Genomic DNA, 19628 nt, shown 5'->3' on the forward strand with positions numbered 1-19628 from the left:
ATCTGCTGCCCACATGTCACAACACTTACACCTTGGATTATTGTTCCATATCAAAGAAACCTGTACCTCCCTATTTGCAGTGACATTACACTCCATGTTTAGAGTAAATCCCCAGCAAATGTGATATGCACACATCCACCGAATTCAATATACGATTTGGCTGTTATACCTGTGTATCATATGAGGAAAGTCCATATCTATATCCTGTATACTTATGCACTGGACATTCTGAGCATTAGGAAACCTTCCTTTGAAAATGAGAATCGCTGTCAGCCAGCTGGCAATATCATGACACAGACAAGAAGCCATTATAAAAAAAAAAAACTTTTTAATTCTGATTGCCAAATTATTTAAGGCAGGTATAAAAAAGGAAAGCATTCAATATACATTTTACATAAAATAAACTAGATTACAGCATAAAACAAGTAACCAGGCAATGGCGTTAAAGTCTCTCTCTTCTAAAACTGGATAATTGTAAACATTAAAAAAAAAAAAGAAGAAGAAGAAGAAGGAAAAATAAAGGACTGCAGGACTATTCAAGTAATAGAACAATCACAGATGTCTCTGGTATGCAGGCTATTGGGTTATTTGCCATTCAAGATTATCAAAAAAATGACACCTCATTATTCACAGATGCTCATTATTTCCCCATTTTAATCTTTACATTATGTACAACACAGTTTTTGTGGTACTGGCAACCCCATGCCTTCCAAAAGTATTTTTTCCACAATACACAAGTACAAACAGTGACTACAGGAACATTTTACACCGATGCGTCTTAACAGGAGCCACCAAATAGACGTCTAAATTGTACCAAGTGTCATCATCACAGTTAGCCTTTCTGAGGGGCTTATGGGAAATATATGAAGGATATGCAAGGTTCAGGCACACCGATACATAACATTATTTATTTACAATTTAAAGGAAAAGGGAAAGAAAGTAAGCAGTCTTTTGTGGCTAACACTTTTCAACATGACAAATACATTTTTTATTTCCTTTGCTGAGTGGTTTGCAACTTGGCAGCAGACCCTGTGTGTGCGAGCCTGGTTACTGATACAAAAAGTAAAGAATATATATATATGTATATATACATATATGTATACGTATATATATATAAAACAGAAGTTTAATTACAGCAACATTTGTTACTCTGTGATAAAATCTGTAATTTACAAAAATGAAATGACTGGTTTTTGCCTGCCATTAAGGCATTTCAAATCAACACCATGGAACTGATGTCTGTATAAAGCGCTTCCCCATGTGATCCAGTCACATGACAACGTACATTTCCAATCTTGTTATTCTCTGCAAAAGAAAAGACAACCTTAGCATAGGGTTCTGTCCACGTTTGACACTGACAATATGAAAAGCATAAGATTGATAGGCTTATTTTAGATTCGTGGAATTCAATTCCACAGAAAAGTGAATAAACACAATGGTAATGATATACATTGTGAACATATATTATTTTTCTTCTTGAAACACTTGAAGGATAATTAAAAATAAAGAACAAACATTACTTTAGCACTCTGAAAATAAATTTCTCCGTTTGCGACTTTATTTTTAAACATAATAACACAAAGGGAGTCACAGTGAATTATTTTAACAGAGCTATGAGGTTAACCTCAGAAACCTCCCAACTGTTTAAAAAAAACTGATCAGTTAAACACGCATCTACATGACAGATGTAGAAATGAGGTTTATGGAACAGAAGTTCCATGTGCGGTATAGAGGCATAAAAGCACATTCATTGCAGTACTATAAAACCCTCAGGACCTAAGTTTTTGGTCTAAAGCGCCTATACTTGCTTCTTCCCACCCACGGATATGTTGCTATCTAAAAAACTGATTCAGAATGTAAAGAATATTTACCTTCTTTGTGCAGGAAACATTCCTGATGCAGATGCCTGGGCAGCCACCTGCTGAGAGGCAACGAGGGCAGCAGAGGTCAAGCCTAATGGGGAAAGAATGCAGGGTTTCTGAGACATTCAGGAAGATGAAAGTAGACACAGGCCCAGTGGTGAAGGGCTGCGGGCCCAAGAGCCGTGATATTTCTTTTCCTGAACACACACTGGAAATGTTTCATGCGGCACGGACCGAGGACAAACCGCTCGGCCTAACCGACATCTATCCCTTTATCGAATACTCTGCGGTTTTCTTAATAGCTATTCAAAGAGAATATAGCATTCCATCTGTCTGGCTCTGCATGGTGCTAATTGGTTTGCAGGCATTCCTGAATAGGAAGCTCAGGAGAAACAATGGGCACCAGGTAACAACAGGAATCAAAAGTCACAGTGAATTACAGAAATGTCTTGCTATTTGCTTAGAATACAATACTTTCATAATAACTTATCACTTTAACACTTCCCCAGGGACTGAACACAATGCATCCCATAAGTTACATGGAATCAGTGAACCAAACTGAGAAATAGTCTTAACTTCTACCATGCAAGTAACAGTCAAGAGAATGTAATAGCTCCGATGTCATGAAATTACCAAAAGAAAATTCTTTTTAATTCTACAGAAAACAATTCTGGGGAAAAAGGGAGGAAACAAACCTATGGAAGACCACTCTCTCCTTCTAAGGCCTTTATGTTCTCTTTGAACTCCCTGGCTGACACCAAGTAACACGAGCTGAATAAAGAAAAATGACCCTTTCACATCTGTATAGCTCTTTCCACTTTTGGAATCACCTGCAAACATAACACCTTGTAGTCACACGGCAGATAAGAGGCAACTTGGCAAGTGCTATGGACTGAATTGTGTCCTTCCAATATTCCCGGTTGGAAGTCATAACTCCCAATGTGACTGTATTTGGCGATAGGACCTATAAGGAAGTAACTAAGATTAAATGAGGTCGTAGGGCGGGGCCCTGATCCAACAGGATTTGTGTCCTTATAAGAAGAGACATCAGAGAGTAAGTCTCTCTCTCTCCTTCTTTGTCCCTCTCCCCTGGTGCAGAGAAGGGGTCAGCTGCGCGCACAGCGAGACGGTGGCTGTCTACAAGCCAGGAGAGCTTCCACCAGAACCTGACCATGCTAGAACCCTGATCTCAGACTCCCAGCCTCCAGGTCTGTGAGGAGATAATCCCTGTTGTTTTAAAGCCACCGAGACTGTGGTATTTTATTCTGGCATCCTGAGCTAAAACAGCAAGATCCTAGCAGGTGATCGGTCGGTCGAGCCGATAGTTAGGACAAATGGCACATGCTCAACCAAATGCCACAAATTCCAGGCTCCCTCCTCATGTCAGTTCTAGTCTATGGCTCTTTGAAAGATGTCTCTCCATCTTTAGTGAACATCACAGCAGCGAAGGGCAGTGAAGAGTCCCTGAATTAGGTTACAAAAAGCACTGAGCCTGACCATGTTACTTCTGTTACTTCCATGGGAAAAGAGCAACTTAAAAGGCCTGCAGAAATCAGGACAAGAAATGTCACGAAAGCCTCCCACCATGCCTCCCTTTTGCCACCATTTCCCGCAAGTGGCTATCTGATCCTGACTGTTACAGTCAGTGCCCCAGACACCGGCCGCCACCCTCCGTCTGAGAGATAACTGTAAGCCACGGATAGCATCAACGAGTGACAATTATTAAGTGGTAGCCATTCTGTGTCTCGACAGAACACAAAGGTGTGAGACAGCCTTAGTTTCGCCACTAGGAAAGGCTAGGAAGTCCGTGTTAAAAACCGTCCCCAGAGCTATCGTTCAAAGCTCAGTATCTTGAAGACAGGAGAGGCAGTTTGGAGAAAGGCAGACTAAGGAAGAGCTGCTGACCTTGAAAGGGGTCGTATTGACCGGGGATCAGAGGGTAGCCCATGCCGACGTGGGTGTGGTGATGGGTGTGCAGGTGCCGCTGGCTGAAGGGGGAGTGGCGGTCCCGCTCCCTCTCCGCTTCGCGCTCCCGCTCCGCTGCCGCCTTCTCTACTGGCTGCAACGGAAAGAGAGAGGAGGCATCAACCCTCGGAAAAACAGCAGTCGGGGTACCACCTGCGTCCCTTCGGCAATGTGTGTTAATGACACCAAACTACATACACAGATACGTAAAATTACTTATTAGTTGAAGATCGATTCGAAAAATGCCTCAGTTTCCGCTGGAATGAAGTCAACACCAAAGAGCTGGTCCACCCAAAAGGAGCATCAGTATTTTCCTCAAATGACTGAAGAGGACGTCTCTCTCGATTTACTCCCATTTGGAGGTTTAGAATCTACCCACTCTCTCCCGAGAAACAACTTTTAAATATGAATTAAGGAAAAGAAGTAGTTGTAGGAATTTCTTCAAGGTCCAGCTTTCTGATTACCCTTTTACTTCACTCACATTTTGTGAGGAGTCTCCACCGTGTACTGTTAAATACCTTTGTCTGTTTTGTTCCATTGAAAACACGTACCCTGATGTTATGTGCCAATATCGGGTGCAGAAAAACCACTGTCCTCTGTGTCCCGAAGCATTCCAGAGTCCCCGTTCGGAGCACTCGGGAGAGCTCTCTTCTCCCAGGTCGGTCTGGTCAAGGATCGTGTCTTTTGGATACACTTCCGCCCACCGGAGCTTAACCACCCCTTTCACTAAAATTACTTTTCTTACTTGAAAAGAATTTTTGCACTAGAAAGAGTACTCACAGAAAAAGATTCATAAATCATCTTTTTAAATTTCTTTATAGAGTCTCCGGTCGACTCATTCACATCACAGACCTTGTATTTTACTTTATTCCAAACTTCTCTTTCTTGCCAAGAACAACCACATCCTTCTTTGTCTCCCGTCACGGCAGGGGCAGGGGGAGGGGCAGTGGTGTCGGCAGGGCCATCTTTCACAAAGACACACGTCTGCATTACTTCAGCCGAGTTACAGGGACATGACAGAGTCGAGGCCAAAAGACAGCAGATGCAGCCACCACGCCTCAGCCAAGTGGCTCACTCTGGCATGCAAGTGCATCAAAACAGCTTACAACCCAGGTATGTGACACCAAACGCTGGTTCCTATGAATTTAAATGTCCACCTAACAAGCATCCTCCTGGGAAGGCAAGGTATAGATTTTGCAACAGAAACGCCTGTGACCGCCGTACACACTTTGACAATTTTTTGCTACTGTGTGAAACCATCTTACTTTTTGCACATTCCACTCTTTATGTATTTGGATAAAACAGCATCCAGAAATCGCAGCTGGGTTCCAAAACCATTTATATTTCAAGACTGTTCTCTCGCATGTCCCCTTTTCCTACCCCCCCAAACACGGCGCTTTTAAATGAGAACAAAAGGAGGCTTACAGCGGGAGACTTGCTGCGGTACTGGCTGGCATGCTGCTGGAGCAAATCCAGTGCTTTAGATTCAGTGGCTGTTTTCGTGTTGATGCTAGGGCTGGTATTGACTTTCTCGGCCTCTTCTCTCCCTGACATCTTCCCATAAACAGGATAATGAAATCCTGGAGAGAGGTAGGCTCCTGCAGACAAACAACACATGCCACATCAAGTTATAGGCTACATCTTAAAAAAAAAAATCATTTGGATTACATGAATTTGGGATAAGAGTCATAGATCTTAAAATAGGGGATTACATTAAGAATGGGCTACATCATCGTTAAACTGTATCTAGGTTCTCCAATTTTCTTCTCCCAGTTAATTCATCCTGATGAACGGAGGTTATAAACAGAATTGAGCTTACAGCCATTTCATACATTTATGTGTCCGCTTAAGTGAAAGGAATAGTAACTATAATGATTATGACAGTAAGTGCTTAGAATATTTTCACAGGCAATAAAGTATCTGTCAGTCGAACAGCTACAGCAGCCTATCAGAGACTATGGAAACAACAGCCGAGGACTCTTGACATTTCATCTTAAAGAACTCGTATTAAATCAGTTTCATCTTTGGGACTTTAAACAGCATAAAAATAAGCAAAACAAATGTCACTCTTGAAGCGTCTAATTTATCCTGAGTTTTTAATAGCTAAGATCCTAACACAGCCTCTTCCCTCCAATACAGTTAGAACCCACAACACGTACCAGGGTAACTGTGCATCAGGACGGGAGAAACAGCCCGGTATGCAGGGTGGCTGGGGTCATACATCTGTGGGTAAGGATAAGCGTGCAAGTACTGGATGTAGGACTGATGCTGACTCATGGGCGAGGACACAGCCACTCTTGTTCCCCGAGAGTCCTTCCAGTTCACGGGAGTCTTTCGATCATCATTTTTCAGCTTGCTCTCCTCCATGGATTGAGAGTCAGGACGCTTGGTCTCTTTGGGCTCCTCTTTAATGCTGGTTAATGATACAGGAAGGCTGGACATGCCACTCTCTTTATTGGGAGTCTTCCTGGGACTATCCTCTTTTACTTTCTTTTCTCTGTCAAGGTCTTCTGGCTTTTGCTGATCCAGGTATTTGGGCTGGTATACGTAATGATGCCACGTCCTTGAATCTGGATCCTGATTTTTTAGAAAAAAATATTTGTTTTAAAACTTCAACTTAAAAAAAAAAAAAAAAACGAAAAACCATTAATCATCATGACAGCACTATTACTATTACTTCTAACACCAAGTTAGCATTTATTTATTCATGTGCTAGCACTGCACAGAGCTTTACCTCCTATACAGAATAATCTTGTCTGGGGTGAGCAATATGATTGATCACTTTTGCAGAAAACAGAACCAAAGCTTTTAAAGTTCCAAGTAGCATCAGGGTCACAGTACCGCCCATGTGTGCGGATGGGTTTCCAACTTAAGTCTGCTGGAATTCGGAGCTGGGCCCTTAATGTCATTTCTCTACATTAAATAACATCCGCGGATCTATTTTATCCAACTCTCATTTTCCTTTTCGTATCTCACATAGGTAAAAATAAAATTTTTAAGCTCCAACTTAAGCTAATAATAGTAAATTTAAGTAATTACTATAGTAATTAATATCATTTAGGGGTAAAAAGAAACCTCTTGGTTTCCTAATACATTTTCTTCACCCACAGCTGAGGTTTAATATATCAGCTCATGTCTTATTGTGTGCTGATATCTTAATCATAACAAAATTTCAAATTAATAGTACACATTAAGCCTTTTCTATTAGGAGGAAAAGCCATCTATAACCCTCCACTCCAAACCGTACACAGCCCCGTACGGCCACAGCCGGAGTCAGGCCTTCGGAGTCAGGAACAGGGTCCGAAATGGCCTTTATGACCTCCATCCCATTCATGATACAAACCACTGGGTATTCAGGTCCTAAGTGAACACTGAAAACTGGGTCTAAGTTCCGACTTCTGGACAGAAGTGAACGTGAAGAAAGAGTTGTGGTGCTCTGATTGACCAAGGACATCTAAGTGGGGGGTGGGGAGGTGGGTGTGTCTGGGAAATTCCAGAATGAATACTAGTGGGACTGCAGTGAGGCAGGATGTCTGAACCGTGACAGAAAGTGCTAGCACATGTGCGATTTCATGGGGACCATTTCCAGGTGTCTGCACATGTCACCTCAGGCTGGCAGGGCTCTGGGATGACTGCCTGGGGCACATCTGCCCAGACCCCTCTCTCCTCACCAGCGATCAGCACTGAGCTGCGCTTGGGGCACATGACATAGGTGTCAAACAGAAACCCAGGTACTCAGCCACCACGTGAAAGACATCTGGGTTCTGCGTCTCACTCAAATGTTGAGTGGGAAATGTGAATTTAGGAACCCAGTTTTAGTATTCCTAAAAGATGCCAATAGAAATCTGAAATATAGAAAAACAGATATTTTAGAGATCAGACTCAGAATCTCAGCGTTCAGTCAGAAGGAAACTCGGTGGCTGTGTGGCAGAATTTCCTCATGTTGGACTGGGTAAGAAATTAAGGGACCACGTCAGATTCAGTTAGTCAATGGCATCATGGAACACCAAAAGCACATGTCCACAGTTCTTTTTAGGAAACTGTGAGTGATATAAGCTTCAGAGGTACACAGTAACTCCTAAAACAGTCTTTTAAAATATTTGTCAAGCCCAGCCAGTGTGGCTCAGTGGTTGAGCGTCAACCCATGAACCAAGAGGTCGCTGGTTCGATTCCCGGTCAGGGCACATGCAGGTTGTGGGCCAAATCCCCAGTGGGGGGCATGCAGGAGGCAGCTGATTGATGTTCTCTCTCATCAATGTTTCTATCTCTCGTTCCCTCTCCCTTCCTCTAGCTCTAAAATCAATAAAGAAAAAATAAAATAAAATATTTGTCAAGAGAAGAGGAATCAACCCTAATGAACCCTTGGCTTATTTCCTGTCAAGAAGTCCTAACCACCGAGCCCAGACATGTACAAGTCTCAGACTGCTCTCTCCCTGTGGGGGCCATGCTCCACAATCTTACTTGTTTAAATCTCGAGGTTGGGTCTACACCTGTCTGCTTCATAGAGTCCATGACAGATTTCATTTCTACAGCCTCCTTAATAAGCTGGTGGTTTTCCATCTGCTTAGCTTTGAAGCTGTCGGCCTGAAGCTGCTGCTGGTGATTGGAGAGAAGCTGCGATTTACCTGTCTCCTCAGTTTTATTAGGCACTGATGGCCCTAGTTTAGAATGGTTTTTGCTAGGCTCTGGAGTAGAGGGAGCTTTTGAGATTGTGGCCGACGGCATGTTTTTCTGTTTATTGTCCTCCTTGCCCAGCTCTTTCAAGGGGAGCTCATTTTTCCTTTCACAGTCTCCCCTCCCAGTCTGGGCCATTTTCTGCTCAGCCAGCCTCTGGTCCTCATAGTATTTCTCATACTGCTGTCTGTAGGCAGGGCTGGTGGCCATCAGAGACTTCTGGTCCATATAGAGCCCATAGGCATACTGGCCATAATAAAGTGACTGAGCCAGGGCAGGGTGTCTCTGTGTGATCACCGACTGGTGCTGAGGCTGCAGGGATGCCGAAGGATGGTCCACTCGCTTAGCGTCCAGCTGTTCTGCCTTGTCTTTCTTCTCTGCATCTTCTTCAGACTCCTTCTTGATCTTCATGCTCTGTGTGCTCCCACCGTTCCCAGCTGCAGGGGCGCCAACCTGCCCGGGGTGCATGTAACCTGGAGAATAATAAGGATCGTAGCCATGGTAATAGGGAGAATGGGACTCTTTCATTTGAGAGGATTGTGCTGTAGTTGAAGAATGCCCTTTTACAACACTGTCTTTACTAGAAATGATGTCTGACGGGGAACTGGCTTTTGACCTCATGCCCTCCGACCTGCTGTCAGAACCACCATCATCGGCAGCATCAGATATGTCCGAGTAGGCGGGGCTGCTGGTCTTGGCCGCAGAACTCTCTGTCCCGTTCTGTGTCAACACGTGCAGGGGGGCCATGGGCGCCTGCCCGTTCACCAGCGTGCTGCAGTCCATCCTCGAGGCACTGCCGATGGAGGGGCTGGGGGCGTTGTCCGTGAACGTGTAAACCTTATCGGCCTCAGCTTTGATGCTGGCCATGCGGCTCTCTTGAGACTCTGACAGTCCATTAGCCAGCCCTTCATTCTTGTTAAGATGGTCCTTTAAAAAATGCCCAGATAAATCTTTCCCGGCCCCTTTGGTGTCCTCTAGTTTACCCAGCTTGGCATCCATTTTCGGGCTTCCTGTCTCTTTCCCTTCTTTGTCCTTGAGCTTTCGCTTCTCCTTTTTCTTTTTGTCTTTGAGCGACACAAGAGCTGGGTTCACGGTGATGGGCTCCCCCATAATCGTGGGCTTTGGTTGGATGGGTTTTAACGGAGGGCTCTTTGGTGTGGCCTGAACGACAGTGGTGGTGAGGGAGGGCAGCCCGGGTATGGTCCCCGTGGTGGTGCTGGTGAAGGCGGCCGTGGGGATGGCGATGAGCTGGGGAGGGGCGGGGGCCGGGGCCGGGGCAATGGGCCGGGCCGTTTTTAGTTTGGAGAGGTTTTTGTCCATTTTGCAATTGTTGGCTTTTTTGCTCTTTTCTTTCTCCCCCAAAGTTTTCTTGTCAATTAATCCTTCTGCTTCCAGTTTGGGCATTTCGGCAGCCAAACTGCCGTCTGCTGAGCAAGTGTCTAACGTGGCCGTCATGTTGGAGATAACTGGGAGGTTGTTCAGCTCGCTGTTAAGGCCCTTCTTTTTGCCAGAATTCTTCCCAGCTTTAGATCCGATAACAGAACCTGGGCCATTGCTCATCAGCTCCCTCTTTCCCTTGGGGGTCCCAGGGGGGTTCCCCGAGCCAGGGGATGCTGGCGCCTTCACCTGGTCATAAGCGGACACGCTTGTGCTCGGCTCCCCGCACTCCAGCGCCACGTTGCTCATGGCCTCCTCGCAGTCTGAGATCTTGTCCTCGCTGTCAGGTTCAAACTCCAGCTTGTTTTCTGGGTCTAAGTGTGCATGAGCCTGGTGGTACCGCAGGCCGTTTATGTGCTTGTACTTTTTGTTGCAGTTTGGGTGGGGACAGTCGATTAACACTGGAGAGGAGCAGCCTTGGTCCAAAAAAGTAGTCTCTGGTTTCCCTTGAGGGGTGGTGGGAGTGCTTCTAGAATTTGTGCGGACACGCTTCCCAGGCTTACTGTCCTCAGAGCTGGAGTTCAGGTCTAGCTCCATGGGAGGCTTGTTTTTCCTCTTGTTGGTAGAGGAGGGGCTGGCTTTGATGTCCTCAGCGGCACAGTTTGGGGGTGTCCTTCGCCCGCTGGCATTGAGGCTGCCTCGCCTCCCTTTCCCGTTGGCGCCCCCTCGGTTCTTGTTCTGCAGCCCTCTGGACTCGGTGAAGCTGGCCTCGGAGCCCGGGGCCGCCGCGGCGGACCGTGCTCGCTTCCCTCTGCCCCGGCCCCCTCTCATCTCCAGGTCGCTGGTCGGCGACTCACAGAACCTAGGGAAGCAAGTAACAGGCATCAAAGAGCAGCCTCCAAAGAGCCAGGTGAGACCACAAGGCACACAATGCAGCAAAGAGCGGTCAACACCCCAGCAGCTTGAGGGCTGGGCCCAGATAAGGAAAAGACACCCTATTCGTCCATGGCAATTTCAACGCCTGCAAAAGAGCAGGCACCAATGGCTTATATTCTTCCTCAGAAAACCAAAGAAAACCAGCTCAGGTAGCCAGCTTCACATCCAGTTCAAGTTCCCATTTTGAGAAAAGAAGAAAACAAAGGAGAGAGAGAATGGGCAGGGAACAGTGATCTCCTGGCAGAAAAGAAATCCAGCATCTGCATTTTACTGTGTTCATTCCTGAATTGCTCATTTCCCTTATGCTTGGTTTCAATTACAGGCAGACTTTTATGTATTATTCATCTCTCTCTATAGTTTCCTTGCAAAGAGAGGATGGGGGAAGGAGAGGAAAGAGGAGAGAAAACAGAGCCCGAAATAAAAGGCTCTGTGCATACCTGGGAGGGGCCCAGTCGTGCTTGGTGCAGTCCAGTAGGGTCCCTACATAAGTTTTATTCCTCCACGTGACATTGACCACTAGGACACCTGCAGGAGTGGGGAATGAAGGAGGACCATGTTAGCACAGATTAGTCTATTTACAGTTCAATTATTATTATTATTATTATTATTATTATTATTATTATATTACTACTACTACTATTACTACTTTACCAGCAAAGTTCTATTCTCATTTGCTTTGAAAAGCTGTGGTTTGCATTCTTCCTCTTTCTGGTTTCAGTGACCTCAAATGAAAACCCACAGGAACTTGTGTGTGTGTGTGTGTACACTCATGCACATGCAGTACAAAAGGGTAAGGCTGTGTGTGAGAGTGTAATCAAGATACTGCTGACAGAAGGAAATGGTTTTTGCCATGTCCTGCTGTAAAATAGCAACACTCACCTCTTAATTTTTCTATTATTACACATAATTGCTTTCGTTTGGCAAGCAGCCAACAAAAACTAAATGCCAGTTACCAGTGCTTAAACCAGAAGGTGACTGAAAGGAATTGGTTTTGTTTCTAATTCAACAATATAAAATAATGGCGATTTTTACTTAGAAAAAACTTATGTGGGTGCACAAATATAGGTATAGAGCAGGGAAGTGGTGGCTTGGAGCCCAGATAGCAGACAATCAGCTATGATTTCTTGTTCCTAATCTTCCTCTCTCTGGCTTTGTGAGACAAGAATCAGTCTTGGTACAGTATCTGTTTCACTGTTTAGTCTTGTTTCATATTAAATACTCCTAAAATAGCCCACCTAAGAAAATAAATGTGCACAATAGATTTGTTCTTAGGGTTATCTTTAGAATCAACTTTAGTAAGCATTTGCCACAGAAGATTAGGGAAAAAAAGAAAACAAAACAAAAAACCCCCCTCAAACCAGCACACTTGTTTCCTGCAAGCCATTCTGCTTTTCCCAACTGCTTTGCAGACGGACAATTTAATTTAGCACTGCATCTGTGAATTACGAAACTTAAGTGCTCTTAGTATACCAAATGTCATAGAGAAACAAAATATAACATCCTCTTTATTTCACTAGAGAACAAGAGCCATGTCTTTTTTAAATCACTCGTTTAAAGCATATATTATAAGGGCCTAGATTTTGAGATAGACATAAAATATTAGGGTAAAGCAATAAAACATTTAAGTGAGACTTTGTTTTCTTTTCTGTGCCTCCCCTGTCTCCCCCCACCCCCAACTCTTTCTTGGAAACACCAAGGGACATTACTCAAAGTCTATTTCTAGCTGGTTTGCTCACTTGCTCATGGCCATTTCGAATTTTATAGAAAACCTACACTGAACTCCTTTACGGTAAAGGGACACCTCACAAGGTAAGGTTCATTTCCTTGGGAGCATTTTAACAGCAGGTAAAATATTTGAATGGTTGGGACTTGAGTAAGGGGAAAGTAAGGATTTTTTTCAGAAGTCTCCAAAAGAGACTTAAAAATTGTTTCCCATATGGTCTATGTTGCTATTACTTAGGTGACAGCTGAATTCACTCACTGTAGTAATAGTGTAGCAGGGAGGGAAAAGCTAGCACGAGGCAAAGCAAGCATTTCCTCAGATCAGGGTTGATTCCACTCTGATTCCCTCAGGACATTGTTTAAAAACAAAACAAAACACTGAGTATAAAAATTCACATTGGGATGAGAATCAATGGTAATTAGGCATGTGGTCAAAATTTGCACAAGACAACAATTGGAGGAAAGGATTCTTTATGAGCACATCCCTTCAGGAAAAGGGGGGAGAGGAGGCCAAGGGGAAGACAGGGCCGCTTTTCTCATCATGTGCTCTCTGGGGCACTGTGTGTGGTGTCAAAGACCTTTGCAGCTGCTTAAAATTCTTTAGCATGTCAGCTATATTTACAGTGCAGGAATATATCTGTATTGCCAGAAGGTTACTGCATTTCAGCTTTAGATGCAATAGGCGGAATCACTGCGTTCCAGAGTCCCTGATGTAGCACAAATGTATAATTAAAATTGCTTGAAAGGAAACATGAAAGAAACAACAAACCCTCCATTCTTGCAGTAATAAAATTAAAAACAGGAAAAGTCTGCACAGACACTTAACATTTGTCTGCAGTGAAAGGCTTTTGTTATTGCTTTTCCCCTAAGGGTTTCGCGGTTCCAGCAAACGCTGGCCGCGGATTGGCCGGCGCCTGCTGGGAACGCTCGCGTCTGATTGGCTGGGCCGAGGGTGGCCCCAGGGAGCGGGGAGGCAGCGCAGATAAAGGATAAAGGAGCTCGGTGGAGGGGAGGCAGCACACGGGTGGTGGGCTGGGCGGGGGCGTGCCAAGCCAGGGTTCAGGGGACCAGAGCGGCTGGCTGTCCGCTGGGCCCCGCTGGGCCCCGCTCGGCCGATCACCCGGGTGGGTCCCAGGAAAGCTGCGTCTGTGTGACTGTGCAGCTTTACCGCCACGATCCACGCTGCGCACCTTTGCAGCTCACCAGCCTGCCTGGAATCCGCAGAACCGAATTCCGGGTCTCAGAAAAGGATGAAGGAAAACGGGGGACCAGTGAGAAGGCAGGGACCCCAAGCAAACATATGCTTGGTTATCTGGGTCTACTGTTTAAAGCTGTCACAAAGACAACTCCACTTGCAACTTCCACATTGGACAACTATTCACATCGCCTGTGACTTTCTAGAAGCCACACTACATGAGCAGACTTCTTACCCAAGTACAAGCAATATTATTATTAGCACCTGGGGAAAAAAATCCTTACAGTCCGTTTTCAACTTCAAAGGGCCTCCATAGGTCAGCTTAATTTTTCTAAGAGCCCTCCTTTATTTAAAAAGCTCAAAATAAATGCTCTACTCCCGGAGGGATTTTGAACAGTCTCTATCATGCAGTGCTAATTAAATACCTGTGCTGTGTCTATTTTTCTTCATATGTACAAGCCACTTCACAATGCCACAGAACATTTGCAGCTGCCTAGAATTCACCTGCGACTCTGCACACGCACAGGTTCACACATCCAACTCTGCTGCTCTAGGTTGGAATGAAGGTCTAAGGAACTCTTCTCATGAACTACAAAGTGTATTGTTTCTCTGTAAGGAAGTTTCTGTTTAGACAACATCCCATTGTGAGAGGCCAAGGATATAGGTTGTGCATCAGCTCTAAAAGAGGTACATGATTTATGATTTTGCTAAAGTCTCAACATCTTGAACACTTTGCAACCCATGGCCATATAAATCTGACTCTACCTTTTTAAAGGCATAAATGCTCCAAATGAAATATAGTACTTTTAAAAGTACAAATCTGAATTTGACAAATATGGGCATCGTTATGTTTCTAGCTTAATTTTTACATAAATTGGAAATAAATGTACATGTATTAAAAATATTTAATATTTCTTTTAGTGCACATTTATTCTTTAAAATGTCCAGCCTATGAGGTAGATGCTGGGGTAGTCTCTACAAGTCCTTTTTATCTTTATATTCTCAAGTATCCCACCAGGTTTACTATCCCCCTTTCCACCCATGGACTGGGCATGGTCTTTCTCAAAATTCAAATAAAGCCTGCCCTGTAACATTTTATATTTGAAAACTATCTGACAATTGTTACCAAGTAAGAATACAGCTGAGGAGAATGATGTGTGTGCTTGCCACAAAGGGTTATTTTCTTCTTTGTATTAAGGCTTTGTCTACAGAATCTCAGCTGCCACCCCCATAAAGCATATTACTCACAGGACACTCGACAACATGGTCTGTGTTCTATAACCTGAGCCCCTTCCCTCTACAAGTCAAAGAGCCCTGAGCTCTCATAAGGATTCCACAGTCACACTGTTCTCCTATTTCCTCCTGTCAATACTCGGCAGTTAAGTGGTTCCAGAGAGATGGTCAGGCCCATTAAGCATTTATTGTGCATCTACAGGGTATACACTAGGAACTTACTTGGTGCTGTGGAATCAAATCATGTTTTAACTAGAACTCCATCCAAGTTCTACACTTCAAGAGTCTGCAAATCTGTATCGGAACCAACACAGGCATATCATGGAAGTATAGTGTGCATATTGTCCATACTTAGTGAGTAGGCACCTCAATCAATCTTTCACAGCAAACTAGATCCTGAACGTAACTTTCATAGTGCCTGCCCTGCCCACACTCCCTGCTCAGATGGTAATCTTAGGGGACTAGGCTCCTAGCCCAGTAATCCCAACCCTGGCCTCACCTGACTGTTCCTGTGATGGACACCTGAAGCAGAGGCAGCCAAACAGGGACTTACTTTGGGAATCTGAAGTAGTAACATGGAAGGCAACATTAATAATAAGAGTAGAAACCTAAAGGTCACAAGGTACTAAAGGCTGAGAGAACTGTGGTGGCCCAAATCCCCGAGGATACACTAGCTATGAAATGAGAAAGCCAACACTTTGTATTCTCCATCACTAACAGGACCCACGATGCGCGCTCATCTTCCACACATCTTGTTTAGAAGTTGTTCCTGGCTCTGAACTAAAACCTGTCTGAATATCGTGGTCCTCGATGTGCTTTCCGATACCCTGGAGAGACAGTCCACCCATCAGCCACTCGACAAGCTTTCATCCAGGCAAGGACAGTGATCATGTTGACATTCTCTTCACCTCCAGTTCTCCTTTCCCCCTCCAGCCTCAAGTGTCCTCATCCATTCTTCTTGTCACTTTCAATTCCCATGAAGAAAACTTGAAAGTGGTCCTAGTCCAAATCCTCAAGGAAAGTTAAGCTTCCTAACAAATTAGGACCAAACAGAGACAAAGTCAAGTGTCATCTCTTCTCTGAATCATCTCCAGTCACAGACAGACCATGCATACCACAAAAAAACCGCCACTCCTTCCTGGGTCCTCACTCACTCCATATAGTCCGGCTCACCGATGACTGCTCACCGGAATCCGCGTTTCCGCTCAGCCAGCCACCTCTCAGCCTCCCTACCAGTTAGATGTGGCCCTGTGCCTCAGTTCTAAGAAAGGAAAGTGAGTCAACTAATATGTGTCACTTCCAGCCTGGCCCATAAGAATCTCCCATGCATGTTCTTCTAATCTCTTCCCCTTTCTGGCTGTCTGGGATGCAGACTACAGCAAGCTTGAAGGCCACAAGAAGATGGCAGGGTGTCCTTCATCTGGGACCCTGAATGACAATGAGGAACCTCACCCGACAGGAATACTGACTTAGTCTATTAGGTGAGCAGCAAGTAAACTCTTACTGTGTTTAAACAATACTGAGACTCACTCTCTCACCCTCATAATGGTCCCTTTAACACTTACACCACTATACATACAGTATCCCTATCTCTGCCAACTAGACTAGACTCCCTGAAAATAGGAGCAGGGTCTACACCTATCACACCTGTGGGCACAGTGCCCAGCACTCAGAGAGTTCATTCAACACTTAGGAACTACCAGGGGGTGACTGAAGAGGCTCTAGATTTGAATCGTAGTCACTTCTTTTCACTGTTCCCATACTTTTTCAATAAGCATAATCTTCCACTGGCTTATAGATGCTAGAAATTCTCTGTGGAGAGATTTGGCTCCAAAGATGTTATAAATATGGTTTATGAATTACTGTTTCTAGTATTTCTGAAGATGCTTTTTCAAGAACTGGGCAAATGGCTGACTTCCCAGTGGATCAGCGTCTCTGTTTGTATTACAGTTTAAAGACCATTTCAGGGTCTTTCAAGTGCCTCATCCCTGGGACAGAAGTTCTTTGCCAAGCATTGCAAATGCTGAATCTGGAATCAGACATAGTTTTTTTTTGAATTCTTATTCAAACTACCACATCTGGATGGGCTTGGTGTGCACTCACGCAGAAAACAGAAACCCCACTCCAATAACAACGAAATACAACCCATCGATGCCACAACCCCCCTTTTTTAAAGTTTACACATTTCTTTCCTTTTATATATGTTTTCCAGTAGAAACATTAGTGACAATAAAAATGCCACAGTATGCTGGTTTCATGAGTACAGATAAAGTTCATATATTTCGGCTATCATATTACCCTATATTTTTATACAATGTGACTATTGTATAAGGTATGATTTATCACCGCTCCTTTGTACTGAACCCCCTCCAATAGTCTGTACTCGTGGTCCCATTGTATCCAACGCTGGTGGTACTTTCTAAAAAGCCGGGTTTTGTAGAGTGCTCTTGTTCATTTTTCTGGCTTCAGAGTTTCCAACCTTCAGATCGGTCTCTCTTCAAAGGACAAAGCTGAGTTTATCATTATTTGAGGACATTTTAAATGTACAACTCAGGCTGCCAATGAAATCCAGGAGAGCCAAGCAGAGGGACTTTCCCAGTACCTATGCCACGTATATATATGCAGCACGAGGACAAGAAAAGCACTGTCACGTGACCCGAACATGCAGAATTTTTTTAAAGAGCCCTACTGCTGGGCCGAATGTTTGAAGAGTCACTTTAACCACATCCTGTAATCAAACCATCTGGAACACAGTGCTGCGATTAGTCACCCTGAACATTGGGCTTTATCTGAACAAACAGTGCACGGCAATGGAGCTTGGGAGATAGGGCAGCGCTAACAAAGGGAAGTGTAATGAAACACTTTATGCCCTAGTGTGCCGCCACCCCGGCCATTAACCCCAGAGACACACTGCTCTGGTGTTAATGTACTACTTTATGAAAGCACAGTGAGCTTAAAGATTAAAGGACTGAAGGGCTAAAAATTGCTGGTTTGGATAGATGTTCTCTGTCGGCGGCTGGAATATGTTGGCACCACTCTATCTACGTTAATTATAACCTCTCAGATGACGGTTCAGCATTCCTATTAGGGTTTGGTGTTATTTTTCAGGACGTTGGGAACAAGGTTCGTTTATGGGAGGATAGTTATGATTCTTTATTTGCCAGAGGTTAATCTGGACACCGAGACGTTTCTTTCTGGTTCATCTAAACCCTACCCATAAATAACAAGAAAAAAATAAATAAAGCCTCAACCCAAATAAATATACCAGACCAATACCAAAAAGCAATGACAAAATGCTGTCCTAATCTACAAGTTAAAAGATGGTATTCTTTTTTTACTTGACTGTGCTTGTCTCTTTCAAAAATAAAGCTGGTTGTCAGATACAACCTATGGAAATCTTTTTTAAAAAATTTAAAAGGATCCCCCCCCTCCCCAAATACACTAAATAAGCCTTTAAAAAAAGAAAAGAAAACATGGCTAAAGGAACCGTGTTCCCCACGGGTCTTATGGTTTAATACACAAAAGAACACAGAGCCGTTTCCATCACTGTCACCTCGCCTGCAGCCTTTGTTCTGAGGCCTGACGAGCTGTATTGATTTGGGAAAATCATTGAGCTTCTTGGAAAACTAGACTTTCGCTTATTCACTGCCATCTATTTCTTTCCCGTGAAGACAGGTGGTCAATATCCAGTTGACTGGTCAGCTAAAAGAAGCTCTGGCTGTCTTTCTTTTCCTGCTTCCCTAGTAACATTATCCTTTCCCACTTCTAGAAAATACAATGGCCTGTTAAGAAGTCTGTGGGGAAGAAGAGGGAACAGAAATCAGGTTCTTGTAAGGCACCTCCGGGAACACTAAAATGCTGTCCCATACACATGTGGATGGTGACGATATTTTCACTGACCAAGTATTATACAAGTTTAAACATTAATGAAAACTTTGATAACCTAAGATATAACTTCTAAAAAATTAAATCAAAACATATCATTAGAGCTCCGTGTTTACTGTAGAAGGATGCTTGACTTCCTTTACATAATCAGCACATGTTTTAGCAAGTTTCCTAGTTATAAGATGTCATAGATGTCAGTATAGGCATTTTGGGGAACAAAGAGCATAATGAAATAAAAATTAAAAAAAAACCACATGGATCTTTAGAAAGTAATTTTAAACATGATCCATAACAAAAAAAAAAAAGTGCTTTTAAGTCAGGCAGATACATACATCCTAAAGCAACATAGTCCTTGATGGCTAGATGCCAGTTTTGGAAAAATTATATACAGCAACCATTCACACCACAATCTGCAGCCCTCAGTGCCCAGGCAGTTCCTCCAATAGTTTCTGCTAAGGTACCCAGGATCTCCATGTAGAGACAGGCACGAGGACATGTTTAGGTGACAGTGCTGGGGGGAGACAAGCCCCCTGAGCTTGATTCAACAGCAGCAGCAAGTCAGAGCCACTTAGCCAGGCTGCATCTAAACCCCCTCCTGAACCTCTAGGGGATGCTTTCCAAGCTGTGGTCCATCAGCGCTCAGCCAGCACACAGCAGGATGAGGTGCTATGCTCAAGGAAAAGATAAAAGGTGAAGGAGGGGAAGAGCAGAAGGGAGAAAGGGGGACCGGGGAGATGGAACAGAAAACAATACAAAGTCTTCTGAGACAGACATCTGGA

General features: G+C 44.0%; 1 protein-coding gene across 3 annotated transcripts in view; it reads right to left on the bottom strand.

Moving 5' to 3' along the window:
* Nucleotides 1-311: 311 nt before the first annotated feature.
* ZNF608 (zinc finger protein 608) overlaps nucleotides 312-19628 on the bottom strand; it is a 112995-nt gene continuing 93678 nt past the window's right edge. For 2 of the 3 annotated variants that reach the window (XM_036280586.1, XM_036280585.1), the window contains exons 4-9: nucleotides 11252-11339; nucleotides 8289-10740; nucleotides 5987-6404; nucleotides 5253-5425; nucleotides 3768-3921; nucleotides 1868-1953 (exon numbers count right to left, since the gene is read on the bottom strand). In XM_036280586.1, the coding sequence (XP_036136479.1) occupies nucleotides 1868-1953; nucleotides 3768-3921; nucleotides 5253-5425; nucleotides 5987-6404; nucleotides 8289-10740; nucleotides 11252-11339 (3371 nt within the window). Of the gene's footprint in view, nucleotides 1306-1867; nucleotides 1954-3767; nucleotides 3922-5252; nucleotides 5426-5986; nucleotides 6405-8288; nucleotides 10741-11251; nucleotides 11340-19628 lie in introns of those variants that run through there. The other variant, XM_036280587.1, reaches the window with a different exon arrangement.

The sequence above is a fragment of the Molossus molossus genome, unplaced genomic scaffold, assembly GCF_014108415.1.
Source record: "Molossus molossus isolate mMolMol1 unplaced genomic scaffold, mMolMol1.p scaffold_m16_p_3, whole genome shotgun sequence".
Taxonomy (NCBI): domain Eukaryota; kingdom Metazoa; phylum Chordata; class Mammalia; order Chiroptera; family Molossidae; genus Molossus; species Molossus molossus.